The sequence below is a fragment of the Rhinolophus ferrumequinum genome, chromosome 12 (assembly GCF_004115265.2).
Source record: "Rhinolophus ferrumequinum isolate MPI-CBG mRhiFer1 chromosome 12, mRhiFer1_v1.p, whole genome shotgun sequence".
NCBI lineage: Eukaryota > Metazoa > Chordata > Mammalia > Chiroptera > Rhinolophidae > Rhinolophus > Rhinolophus ferrumequinum.
In genome coordinates this window covers 79,427,321-79,440,283 of record NC_046295.1, presented here as the reverse complement: position 1 = coordinate 79,440,283, position 12,963 = coordinate 79,427,321, and the positions used below count along the sequence as shown (strand labels likewise).

At 55.5% G+C, this 12,963-nt stretch overlaps 1 protein-coding gene across 11 annotated transcripts in view; it reads right to left on the bottom strand.

The window, feature by feature from the left end:
• Positions 1-12,963, bottom strand: part of PRRC2B (proline rich coiled-coil 2B) — an 83,471-nt gene that overhangs the window by 11,695 nt on the left and 58,813 nt on the right. For 9 of the 11 annotated variants that reach the window (XM_033122720.1, XM_033122729.1, XM_033122723.1 and 6 more), the window contains 11 exons: positions 9,938-10,154; positions 7,198-9,264; positions 5,799-5,983; positions 5,071-5,216; positions 4,372-4,513; positions 2,801-2,883; positions 2,059-2,247; positions 1,736-1,933; positions 1,220-1,306; positions 350-454; positions 60-252 (listed from right to left, as the gene is read on the bottom strand). In XM_033122720.1, coding sequence (XP_032978611.1) covers positions 60-252; positions 350-454; positions 1,220-1,306; positions 1,736-1,933; positions 2,059-2,247; positions 2,801-2,883; positions 4,372-4,513; positions 5,071-5,216; positions 5,799-5,983; positions 7,198-9,264; positions 9,938-10,154 — 3,612 coding nt within the window. The remainder of the gene's footprint in view (positions 1-59; positions 253-349; positions 455-1,219; positions 1,307-1,735; positions 1,934-2,058; positions 2,248-2,800; positions 2,884-4,371; positions 4,514-5,070; positions 5,217-5,798; positions 5,984-7,197; positions 9,265-9,937; positions 10,155-12,963) is intronic. The other 2 variants (XM_033122724.1, XM_033122728.1) reach the window with 1 other exon arrangement.

The window sequence follows — 12,963 nt, the reverse complement described above, 5'->3', positions numbered from 1 at the left end:
TCCCCTGTTTCTTCGGAGTGAGTGGGGAAGGCGCCCTGAGCCAGCTTGGGAAGACACACCTGGAAGAGAAGCAGAAGGAGCCACAGAGGCCACAGGCATGGGGGGCATGGACACGCCACCAAAGGAGCTGTAGGTGACCCCGCTGGAGGCGCCCGCAGACGACGGGGGCTGGAGGCCCGAGCCAGCGCCTCCTGGAGAGCTCTGCTCCGGCAAACTGGGCGAGTTTTCCCACGCCTTGCGCGCAGACTCCATCTTCGGAGGCAAGGAGAGGAGAGAGATGCAAGTTACCGCAGGCAGGCAGTGGGCAGCAGCAGTCTAGGCGCCGTGGGTAACGGGGCTGCAGCGTTACCTTCAGAGTGAGGTCGGCGGTGGGGAAGGACGTCTGGGAGAGGCCGATGGCCCTCGGGATGTGGTGATCGCGGCGCAGGATGGGGATGCTCGGTGTTAGCGCAGCCTGGGGGACCGGAAACCATGACACACAAACGGGCACAGAGGAAGCTCGCAGGACAACGTATCAAACGCCCCTTCAGTGATGCGCGTACGCACTTAAGACCACCAAGATGAAGCAGGCGGCCGCCGAGACCAGTTTGTCGCCTCCCAACAGCTGCCTTCACGGGCTCCCTGACAGAAGTCCCCGAAGAGCCACCTCCATACCCGCACCCTCCAGAGCCCCCAGCAGGGGCAGTCGTGTGTCGGCAACATAAACACGACTGGCTGCCAGCCCGCAGACACCCACTCCCTGGCTTGGAGACCTGCAGGTCCTGTCTAGCCCCCCAGAGACTGTGAAAAAGAGGTCCCTGGGAATGTATGTTGGGAAACACAACTGCTAGGTCCCCCTCCTCGGATGTGTGGTGCCCCTCAGCACAGTACAGGGATTCTGGGAAACCTCTGAGTACTTGGTTAGCCCGGCATCCTCAAAACACCGTGTTTCCCCGAAAACAAGCCCTAACCGTAAAATAAGCCCTAGCATGATTTTTCAGGAGGCTATCCCCTGAACATAAGCCCTAATGTGTCTTTTGGAGCAAAAATTAATATAAGACCCGGTTTTATTTTCAGGGAAACATGGCAGAAACTGTGACATGATTCAAACCCAGGTCTGCCTGTCCCCAAAGACGGGGTAGGTTTAGCTCCTCTGGATCCAGACACCACACGAGGCTCTCCTCTCCCAGGGCCTGTGAGCATGGGGACCATAGAGCTGGAGGTGGAAGCGCAGACTTACGTTACTGGCCAAGGCATCCTGAAGCTTGACAACTGGATTCCCTGCGGGACCAGAGGCAGAGCCCGGCGGCAAGCTGAAGTCGGAATCCTGTAGGAAAAGGGAAGAGCCACTGAAATCCTCCCGGCTCACTCTCAGTGGAGACACACAGGAAACAGATCCAGTCTCAGCGACTCACAAAATCCACTAAGAAGCATTCAGCACATGAGAAGCATGACCAAATGTTTCCCGATGGCACAACAAAAGGATGCCAGCCCTCAGCCTGTCTCCTTGCTCGTGCCCACTGCCCACTGGCTGGCCCAACAGACAGTGGAGATGAGGCCTGCTCCGCCCAAGAACCCGGCTGGACGAGGCAGCTCACTAGCACCTCCGTCCAGACTCCACGCCAGCTCGCTCTCTGCAGTACTGCTCGGCTCCCACCTCCTTGCTCTTTCTGGGAGACAGCCCTGTCCAAGGCCCTCCTCCCTCCTTTCCAAGTACAAAAACAAAAGGAAGAAAGGAAACCAATCCCAGCCTCACTTTTGGGCTGACTCCAAACTCGATGGGCGGCACGGGCAGCACGGAGTCCACGTGAATCTCCACCCCGTTAACAGGCGGGACGACGGCCCCTTGCAGCCGCTCAGCCCCCTCCGAGCCCTTTCTGTTTTTCAGAGAACGCTCGTTGCCGATGGGTCCAGGTCTGTGCTCCTTGCTCTGTCCTGAGCCTTGTTCTGAATCCTTGACGGAAAAGCAGAGACGCTGAGATACACGGACTAGGCTGCCCCCGATCTATGGCTGCTCAGCGCCTGGAATCGGGGCAGAAGGCAGACGACAACACCCCTGGGAGCCGGACCTCAGGTTACCTTTTGTTCGGACTGCTTCTGAGCCTGCTCCTTGTGGCTGTCGGCCTTGGGGTCCAGGCCAGGCCCGCCCATCTCCTCTGGTTTCAGAGTGCCGTACGGGGAGCTGCGCTGTGAGGAGGTCGCAGATGACTCTCGCGACTCGGCGCTCAGGTCGACACCACTGTCCCCCTGACTGCTCTTAAAACCCTGCTGTACAAGGTACAAGACGGGTTAGAGCCCTGACTCTGGACGCCAAGACGCAGCCATCCAGGAAGCGAGAGTGCGTTTGGCACCAAGTTGCGTCTCCCCCAAACCGCCTGCCTGTGCGGCTCGGTCCTGATTTGGGTCCTGACCTGACAGCTAAGACGCATGGCCAAATGCACTAACCCTGCCAAGCTCATAAGCACGGAACATGCAGGGGACCTGGACCGAGACTGCCAAACATTGCCCTTGTGACCCAAACCAAACAGCGTGACCAGCGTCCCAGGTTTGAAGGAGAGACTCTCACTTGCTCGCCCCAACAGGGTGGGTTCCTGGTAATCCCTCTCTTCCTCCCTCTCACACAGGTACCTCATACAGATCAAAAATCACGACTGAAGGGCAGTGACAAGCCAGGGCCCGTGCAAACGGCCTTGGGTGCAGGCTCAGCTGCTGTGGCCGAGAGAGAGCCTGGGCAGGTCGCTGGGAGGACCGAGGGCCAGAACGCGCTCACCACGTGGATGGTGAGCACACACACGGCGCGGGCAGCTCAGCAGCCACTCACCTCAGCAGAGCCCGACTCAGTGCTGTTGAAGGCAGTGGCGGCTTTAGTCCAGGAGTCGCTGGTGGAGGCCTGAACGGGGAGGGCTGCCAAGGGAGGAAGACAGAATCAGGACATCAAAGAGGGCAACCAGGCTGGAAAGACAAGCACAGGGGCAGCTGACACAAGCCCAAGTCCCCTCACTGCCCCCCCGGCCCCCGACACGCTACTGAATAGAGCTGATACACAGGGGCAGGCCGGCCAGCTTTACCCAAGTTCCCAACATCCCCAGACAGATTCCAACAAACGCGCTTCTCATTATTTCACCCATTAGCGAGATGCTCCAGTAAACACACCAGCAACGTTTGTTCACTGCTGCTAGGATCCCGAGTCACGCTCTCTGCTGTGGTGAAGCTTTCCTTCACTTAGGCCAACTACTTATTTCTACAAACTGGCAGCTGCTACAAAGTCTTTGAAAGATCCAAGCCACTATTACTCAAATTTTGTTTGTTCAAAGACCACTGAGATTCCGATAGAAGGCACGGAGCCTGTGCACGTACACAGAACTTCACATGCCATTAAGACCCAGGGGTCCTCTCAAGCTCTCCCTGGAGCCCAGGTCGGAGCCACCTGTGAGGCACTGCGGAAGCTGGAGGGAGGCCCGACAGAAGACAGCGCCTGTGTCCAATCCACTGACCAGACGGGCGGGCAGGAGTTTCTGGGCATTTACACCTCACCTGTCACTCACACACACTACCTAGCTGACTGAGGTAAACACTTCATTAACAGATTATCGTACTTTCAGGCAGAGTTGAATATTTTCCAACGTTAATTTGCAATGTGTTGGAACCAAGGTTTTAACCAGGAACGTGAGGACTGGCCACGTGGTAAAAATGAAAGAAACAAGGCCCAGAAGCCAGAGTATTGGGTGTTTGTCATGCGGCTCTGGGGCGAAGTCACTTCCCTCTGAAAGCCTCGGCTTCTTTGTGTAAAAATAAGCCGGAAATGGATGGTTTGTGCACGTCCTGTGAGGGGTGCTACAATTGCAGGGCTCTGCACAAGGTGGGCATTCAGGAACGTGCTCAGTTACAGTGGTTTTGTATTTTAAAACAAGAAGTTACCAGAAAGATAGTATTGGATATGAAATTTCTTTCTTAATGTTTAGAGAAACAAATTCCCCAAAGAGCAAGGCCCACATTGCTCCAGTCTCCAGTCTGTCCGACTAGGAGAGCGTGAAGGTAAAAGAAAGGGCACACGGCATACAGCAGCGCGTCCGGCCTCTCTGCTCTCCTCCCCCCTGCGCTTGTCATCAGTTGCTCTTCTACAAAGTAAAGAATGCCAAGCCGACGCCCTGAGTGCCCTGAGCTGGGTGGGCGCGGGGGCCGCCCTTCTCCAGATCACTGGGCACGTGGAGTGCCAAACTCTAGGCAGGGAAGTTCCCATGGGCTCAGGGGCTACAGGCGCAAAGGCCGCGTCTAGCACTGGCTCAACAGAGAATGCCAGGACACATATTGGTGGCCCAAAGGCAGGACGAGCCCTAAGCAGGGACGTGACCCAGTGGCGGCCGAGCCCCGAGCCCAGCAGGCCGCTCTCACCTTGGCTGCTGCTCTCCCAGATCTCGGTGCCAAGGCTGCTGCCAGACACGGTCACGTCGCCCTGCTCCAGGCACAAGCTGTTCTGCTTTTTCGCAAACCGAGGAGGAATACGGGAGGAAAGACCTCGACCTTTGACAGGCACCTAAGGAGGAAACAGGTGACGGAGGCCAGCCTCCATGTCAGGCATGAAGGACAAATTCTCCCCAGGAAAAGTGCCCGAGGCACCAAAACCCGCTACCAGGACTCGCTCGGGAGATACCAGAACACTCGTCTCTCAAGTCCCCCGCCATGTGCGACTGAGATTCTACCAAACCACACGTGGGGAGGGCTGATGGCCACGGGCTGTGTGGTCTGAACTCGGACAACAGGGCCATGTGCAGTGTCCCACCGACTCCATCTGAGGACAGGGTCCCCGCCCCCGGGACTCCCAGGGACAAGTCTCATCCCACCAGGCGGGGCGCAGTGGGAGAATGACCCGGAGCTACTGAAGGTCTGCACCCTGCTCGGCCAGGTTTCAGCTGTCATCACCGTGACAAGTCCCACTCTTTGAGAACAGGCATGCTGCCACCTGCTCCCACAGAGCTGCAGGGATAGGGGGCTCAACAAACAGGCTTCCGTCCCCTGCTTAGGAAGCGAGGGTTTAATTCCAAACTCTCATGGTGGCCCTGGGCCCTGCGCTGGGCGCGGCCCAGCCCTCACCTGCACAGTTTGCTCTTTCTTCCTCCTCTCTTCCTCCAGCAGGCGGCGCTGCTTCTTGGTGAGGACCTCGATGAAGCCTTCACCCACCAGGGAGCCCACCTCCCTCTCCTCTCCAGGGCTGGACCCGCAATTCTCAATGAGGGAATCTAAACCAAGATTTCAGGGGACAGGGTTCCATTCACCAGAAGCCAAGGTCAACCCAACCCTACAGGACCTGACATCTCCTCACGGGCTCAGCTCCGGAGGCTGGGCAGTGCCTGGCCTGACACCTGCAAGGAGCCGCTCTGCATTCACCGGGGTCCACAGAGTCCAACCGGGGTTTCTACACTCTCCCCACACCCCGACACACCGTTATCTCAAACCCAAGAAGCTTAAGAAACACCACAGTTAAGAAAACTGCCTTTGGAGACAGGCACACTTTTAAGTCCCAGCTCTGCTCCTAACCAGCCATGAGACCCTGGAAAACCCACTCAACCTCTCTGGGCCTCGGGTTGGTTCCCCCTCTTTAAAACTGGGGCACGGCAGGGCTGTTATGAGGGTTCGGCAAGGCTGTGAGCAGTGCAAGGGCAGGAGTCGTACCTGTTCTGCTCACCACCGAAGCCCCGGAATGTCGCCCCGGGCCTGCCCAGGGGCTAAGGTACGCAGTGAAAGGGCGACTCAGCAGCCCAGAGCCGGGGGCCTGAGTTTCACTGGGCGCTTCTCCCCCCAGACGGAGGCCCCAGACTCACTTCCATAGTTCAGGTCAAACTGTTTCCTGGTCTCTCCCTGCTCGCCTGCTCTCTGAGCAGCCAGCTTGGCCTCCTTCTCTGCCTTTTCACAAGAGGCCTCGGGGGTGTCTGAGGTGGCGTGTGCTGCCCGCTCCAGGGTATAGTGGCTGCTCCCAACGCCTCCAGGCAAGGCCTCATCTGGGGACCTGTAAAGGAAGAAGGCTCTTGTCAGCTCCCCCGGCCACAGGCTGGGGGAGCGAGAATCAACAACGGCATAAGCATGCCCCGCGCCCATCTCCTCATCTCCTTCCACCGTCCCCCGTGCCCGTGGAAGCCGCTCACTGGCCCACGTGGGAGGCCGCCCCCGCCGCACTCTGCAGCACAGCTCCACCTGCCCGCTCCCCAGCCTGCCCAGGGCTCGTGCTTCTCTTCTTCCCCAGGACGCCACACTCAGCAGGGCTCCAGAAAGGAATGACGTGCTGCTTAGAACAGTGGCAGAAGTTTCTGCTCCTAGGACACAAGACTGACCAGCAAGGAGCTGAGGCCCTGCCCTTCCACAAGGCTCCTGGGGCGGAAACCAGAAGCAGAGCCAAGTCTCCGCATGTGAGTCCTGGAAAGCTAGACTGATACCTGAAAGAAGGAGCCCTGTCCTGTGGCTCTTGTGGTTTAAGACGTAAGCATATCAGGTTTCTGTGCCCTGAATCCTAAGGACGGGAGTTGGGACGCAGTCGTCCTCGGTGTGCTGAGGCGTGGCCTGTGCTTGGTGGGGAATGTTCCCACGTGTGCTGTCCCCTCCCCTGATTCCGGGGCAACAAGCTGACACGGAGCACAGACGCTCCACCTCAAAGCATCTAATTCTGGGCAAGAGATGCTGGCCGGGCCGCAGGCAGCCCACTCCCTGTTGCTACTGCCTGGCTCTTACTACACCACATGGCAATCCCTGAAGTGCTGCCACATCTCCTCTGCAGGGCCATGCGGCCGGCAATGCCCCAGCAGGACGCTGCCGGCAGCAGCCCGGGAGCAGAGGAACCTGGTGGGCTGACCGGTGCACAGCAGGCCCTGCACACAGAGAACACACCCTCCCACAGTGGCCTTGGCGGGACTCCAGGGGCACATGGGAAGGCGGAACCCTGGGGACAGGTGCTAGGACAGCCACCATAACAGGACCACTGGGGTGGGGACTACAGTTTTGGTTTCAGTTTTCAAGCCACAACAACCACCAAACGCCACAGAGAAGCAGACAAGCGGTGCAGGAGCAAGTGATGGAGACACAGCGGCCTTGGGGGGCAGCCGCCCTCCTGGAGCAGAGGGCAGTTGGGCACCTGACACAGGGTGGCACATGCATGCATGAAGTGCTGCTTAAAACTGCTGAACAACAGGACAACAGCAACAAAGAACCTGGAGTTTGTTTTTGTTTTACCTTTTGGCTTTCAAAGGCGTCCCATTCTGTTGGCAATCATAACGGGGAGAAGTGTCACCACCACCTGGCCTAACAGACTTCTCCCCAAACCCTCCCGGCTCCAGCTTCCGGCTCTGTCTGTCCACCAGGGGTCTCTGACTGGAGAAGCTCCTCTTGGCCAGCTCCTTCTTCTCCCCCAAACTGGCCCCAGGCAGGCTGCCGCCCCCCTGGGAGCCCGGCTCAGCCCCAGGGCCTTCTTGCCGCTCCCGCCTCTCGCTGAAGTCACTGCTCTCGGAGGCTGTCTCCCACTCTTCGTTGGCGTGATCAGAGGAGTTCTGGTAGGAGAGCTCGGGGGACCTGCGGCCCACGACGCCGCTCTTGTCCCCAGGACAGAGCTTGGACCTGCCCGGCCACTGACCCGCCAGCAGGGGGGGCTCCTCCTCAGGCCCCCAGAGGCCCAAGGATTCCCGCTCCTGCCTGAGGCGCCGGAAGCGAGGGGGTTTGTCCTGGCGCGGGGGGCGCCTTCTCCTGAAGGGCCGGTTCTCTGCGTTTTCAGAATCTGCCGCATGGTCGTCTTGGAAGAAGGACCTCTTCTCCTCGAAGCCCCTGGCCCCAAACGAGTCTGAGTGCCTGTAGGTGTCTGGGGTGTAGTCTCTGTCCGTGGGCTGCCGGGAGCCGCACGCGTCGGGAGGGCCGCACTCCTGCCAGCAGGCGCCGGGACTCTTGCCCTGCCAGTGAGCTGCCTCTTTGGACACGAAGGTTCGCCGCCCGTATCCGCAATTGCTCAGCCGGGGAGGGAGGGCGCGTCCGAAGGCCCGCGGGCCCCGGGTCTTGGCATCCGGACCACTGTGCTCCTCGGAGTACATCTTGTTGGACCGCCAAGAGTCTTTGAAGTCGCCCTTCTTCGAGGCGCCCTCCTCCCGGTCCAGCAGTGGGCCTTCGCTGCCATTCTCCAAGCCCCTCTGCCGCCGCCGCTTGGGCAGCTCTTCGTACTCGGAGCCCTCGCTGTGGGTCTCGCTGGCAATGCGTCGCCGGGGCTTGGCCCTAGGGAAGTCCTCCGGCTGGCTGAACTCTCGCAGGCCCCGGCCTCGGCCGCTTCTCTGGCTGTTGGTGTAGACGCCCCGTGCCCCAAGGACCCCTCCACCGCAGATGCCAGGGCCGCTGCCACCAGCAGGCCGGCCACGGAAAGTGAATTCTCTGAAACCACGGCCGCGGCCCCGGGCCTGCCCTCTGCCCCCAAAGGCCTGCTCCTCGTCAATGAAGATCCAGTTATTCCTCTTTGTTGGGGGCGTGTCGCTGGGCTCCCGGGAGGGTCTGGTCTCCCAGGCCCTGTCGGGCTTCTCGTCCTCCTCAGACTTGTTGGCCTCGTGGCCCAAATAAGTGCGGGCCAAGCCCTGGTCCCCCAAGGTGGGGGGCGGGGAGTTGGCTGGCGGGGGGCTGTTCTCATCCTCGTCCGGCCCGGCCTGGTGAGTCGGAGCTTTCTCCTTGGCCAGGCGCGTGCTCTCCTCCCCCAGCTCCTGCTTACTCTTCTCCAGTTCCTTCTCCTTGTCTTCCACCTTGAGGGCTTTTAGGACGGGTTTCTTGATGGGTCCCGACCTCCGGGTCCTGCTGGTCTGCTCCTGGTGCTGGCTGCTGGAGCCCCGGGACTCAGGAGTCCACTCTGGCTCCAGGGGCGGCTGCTTACTGGGGCTCCCTTCCTTCTCCCAGGAGGAGACATTAAAGGACGGCTCCTCCCGGGGCACCTCCTTCTCGACACCGTTGGCTGTGTCAGCGGCCTTGGGCTGGTGGCTAACGTCCCAATTGCTATAGTCTGGCTTTTTCTCAGCTGGGGCAAAGTCGGGCTCCAGTGGGGAACACCTGAGGTTTGGGGTGTGAACCCCAGGAGCACCTGCTTCCTGCACATTTTCTTGGGGTGGAAACAAAAGCTCCTGGCCTATTCTTTGAGAAGAAACACAGCTGTCAAAGTCTGCTTGGGCCTTCTTGTCAAAAGCACTCAAATGCTCGTCCCCTCTCTCCTCAAGGAGACTGCGCTGGGTACTTAGAACGCCCCCTGACCTTCCGGGTGAGGCAGAGTAAGAGCTTTCATTCCTGAAAAGGAACCAGAAAAATCAGTCAATGTGATTGGAGCCTGGTTCCTGCTTCCCATGCTGAACACAGAGCTTAGTTTTAAAAAGAAAAAAATGTAAAAAAAAAACAAAAAACATAAGCACCAATATTTCCTCTATCTTTAATCAGGTCTCAGAGCGGCCGGGGCATGGATGGTCGGTGGCCCCTGGAGTCCAGAGAATGAAGACGCAGTGGCTGCTGGTGGACTCAGCGTGCCACCCGAGAGACAGAGAGCGGCTGGGATCCTCGGGTTCGAACAACAAGATGCAGCCTGGGAGTCCAAGACGTCTGGGGCACTGGGCTGTAGGGTCAGCTTGCTTTACTTTCACAGGAAGGAGCCATGACCCACGTGCTCACGGTCACCTGCCCTGTGAGCCCCCAGCCCCTGACCCTGCCTATGGTTCAGATCTGCCTTTGACCCAGGATCTCTCCTCGGCCTTCAGTCCTGCCATCAGGAAAGAGCCTCTCCTGCGAAAGCATCCCAGGAATTCTTGTCACAGTCCCCTTCCCCGGAGCGTGCTGGCAGTCCCTTCCCAGGCGCCCTTTTCCCTTGGGCAGTGCCTCCTGGGACAGTGCCTCCTCCCAGAGCCCCTCTCAGTTCGGACCAGGAGTTGTCCGTCCTTTGGGTGAAGGACGTAGGGCTAGTTTGTCTCACCTGACGTGCATGTCCACGGCCAAAGTGTCGCTGGATTTCGGGTGGGGAAGCGAATAGCTCTTGCTCTGCAACGCCATGTAGCCCTCAGGGCTCCACACAGGGGCTGGGTCGATGGCGGTCACTTTCCTTTCCTGCAGTGGGGGCACGCGGCTCTGATCCTCAGAGCGACAGCCAGTCCCACGGAGGGAATCCTGGGGCACCATGGGTTTCATCAGTCCTGAAGAAGGAAAGAACTAACCTATGGCATCCCGTCAGAAAGCCATGCTCCGCTCTCAGGGTCAGCCAGAGGCTCACAGGGACAACAGTGGTCACCACTATCAGGTGGCCACGACATGGCCCCTGCTGAACATCACTGGGCTCCTCATCGTTTCTGACCACAGAGCCTCCGAAGCCATGCAACCTGAGGTGTGCACAGACCCGTGACATCCAACCTGTTTCCAGATTAAGAACCCCTGTGTTGAAGGGGATATAAAACAGGCAAATGGAAACCGGAAATAGCAAACTAGCGAGTTCATCAATGTCAGCAGAAGCCAGATGGGCCGGCCAGTCCGCAGTGAGAATCTGTGTGAGCAGAGGTGCCTGGCGGCTTCTGCAGACACAGGAACATGGACCCACACGGACGAGCTGGCACTTACCAGCTTCAGAACCCGTGCATGCACATTTACAAAGAGGTTTTGGTCTTACTTCCTTTTACTTTTAACCCTAAAATCGACAGCAACACCCCACTTTTTTTTTTTTTTTACGTGAATGGTGTGGGAGTGCACGAATGACAATAAACTGTTAACTGGCCAAAGGAGTTTTAGGATAGAGATGACATCTCTGTCCTACCAGCTATAAACTAGCTGGGAAACCGCATGCCCCGCTCTGTCCACGTCTATCAAATGAGGGTGTTGGGTTGAAAATACTACAGATCTCGTTGGGCCTCAGTGTGGAGGAAGAAACATCGATTTTTCAACCTTTTTTTCTGCAAAGCTTATTAGTAGTTAAAAATTGTGCCCATTTGTAAACTGAGCTAACTGACTAAGAAAATGGTTCTGCATTAGGCCAGTGGTTTTAAGCTTTCTTTTTACTGTGGAGTGCTCTGTTCAAAAATACACAACTCCAATACAGAGTCAGACTGAGGCAAGTGGTAGTGGGGACCCTCTCTGAAACCCTGAAATTACACACCATTCATCAAGTACTGGTTATGAGGCAGGCTAAACTGCTCAACACCGCACATTGACTTATTTTTAGCAAGATGGCAGAGTCCTTATTACCTGAAAACCCTCCTGCCACACTTTCTGCTACAAAAATGCTGCACAGAACATATCAAACACTTCAATTGCAAAGCTGTGTCCCCTAGAAAACCGGAACCCCCCAGTTTGCTGAAACCAGAGGGACAGGCCTGAGGCACATGCTGGAGCTTCCTGGAGGAAAGCAGGGGGACATTTGTCACTTGTGAGGCTTGGTCTTCAGCACCCTCACAGGACACGGCGGGGGGCTTTTCTGCACAAGACAGAGAGTTGCAACTGAGGTGCTGCTTACAACAAAGACCCTCAAAGGATTATGTCCTCAATTAAAGGCAGATTAGAAAAATACATGCTCTTTCATACAGGGAATGACTAAGCTTGTCTGGACCTGGGCCAGGGTAAGGAAAAAACAGTCCCCCTCTAGGAATCCATAGCCACATGTCAGCTTTCATACAGGTTTGGGAGAGGGGGAGCTCAGATTTATACTCCCAGAGTGGTCCAGAAATCTCCCCAGTTAAAATAAAAGGTGGTTCTAGGCTGGCAGGAGAAAACTTATAAAACCATTCTGCAAAGATATACTGTCAACCCAAGCCATACTGGATCCCCACAATAAATAAAGCTCTGTTAAAAAAGAACTCACAGTCCAAAATTATCAGAACACATGTGGAAAGCAAGCCACCATGAATCCATGGTAAGCCCACGGGACTATATACCTCCCCAAGAACTTCAGATAAGAGAATAAACTGTTAAACACTAGAAAAACTGTTTTAAATGATTAGGAAGTGTAAAAGGAATTAAAAATATGAGATGAGTAAAATACATTTGACAAAAAAATTCTAGTGATAAAAACAAAGTCATTGAAATTAAAAACTCACTGGATATAAAAAAAAAAAAAAAGGCAGACAAGACACAGCTGGAGAGAAAACTGAACTGGAAAACAGTTCTGAGGCATTTTCCCAGAAGGTACCATTGAGATAACCTCTCTTTTATATTTAAGAGACTTGGAAGGCAGAATGAGAAGTTACAAAATAATCCACGTGGGAGTCTTAGGAAGAAAGGATACAAAAAATGAGGAAAAAACAATATATATGTGTGTGTGTGTATATATATATACACACACACACATATATATGTGTGTATATATATATATACATATATATAAAAACACACTCAATAAATAAGTTAAAAATATATGTATATATATTTTTAACTTTTATTTATTGAGTGTGTTATATATATATATATATATATATTTTTAACTTTTATTTATTAAGTGTGTTTTTCAGGACCCATTGGCTCCAAGTCAAGTAGTTGTTTCAATCTAATTGTGGAGGACACAGCTCAGTGGCCCATGTCGCGATCAAACCAACAACCTTGTTGTTAAGAGCACTACACTCTAACCAACTGAGCTAACTAGCCACCCCGAAAAGACAATATTTGAATTGACAATTAAAAGAATTTTCCAGAAGTAATAAAAGACATACATCCTTAGGTTGGAGCACCGTGAGTTCTAAGCAGAATGCAGTAAGGACAGGTGTAGGTATGCACCTAGACATAGGACATCGAAACAGACTGCAGACCAAAGACAAAGAGAAGACCTTAAAAGCAGCCAGAGAGAACATGGGTTCACCAGACATAACAGACTTCTAGCAGCAACAGGAGCCAGAGAAAATGCAAACAAATCTTCACCGACTGAAAGTAACTGTCAATCTAGAATTTGACACCCAGCTAACCATCCAAGACACCATCCAAGAGAAACGGTGAAGATTTTCTCAGGCCAAGGAAATCTACTGCCAA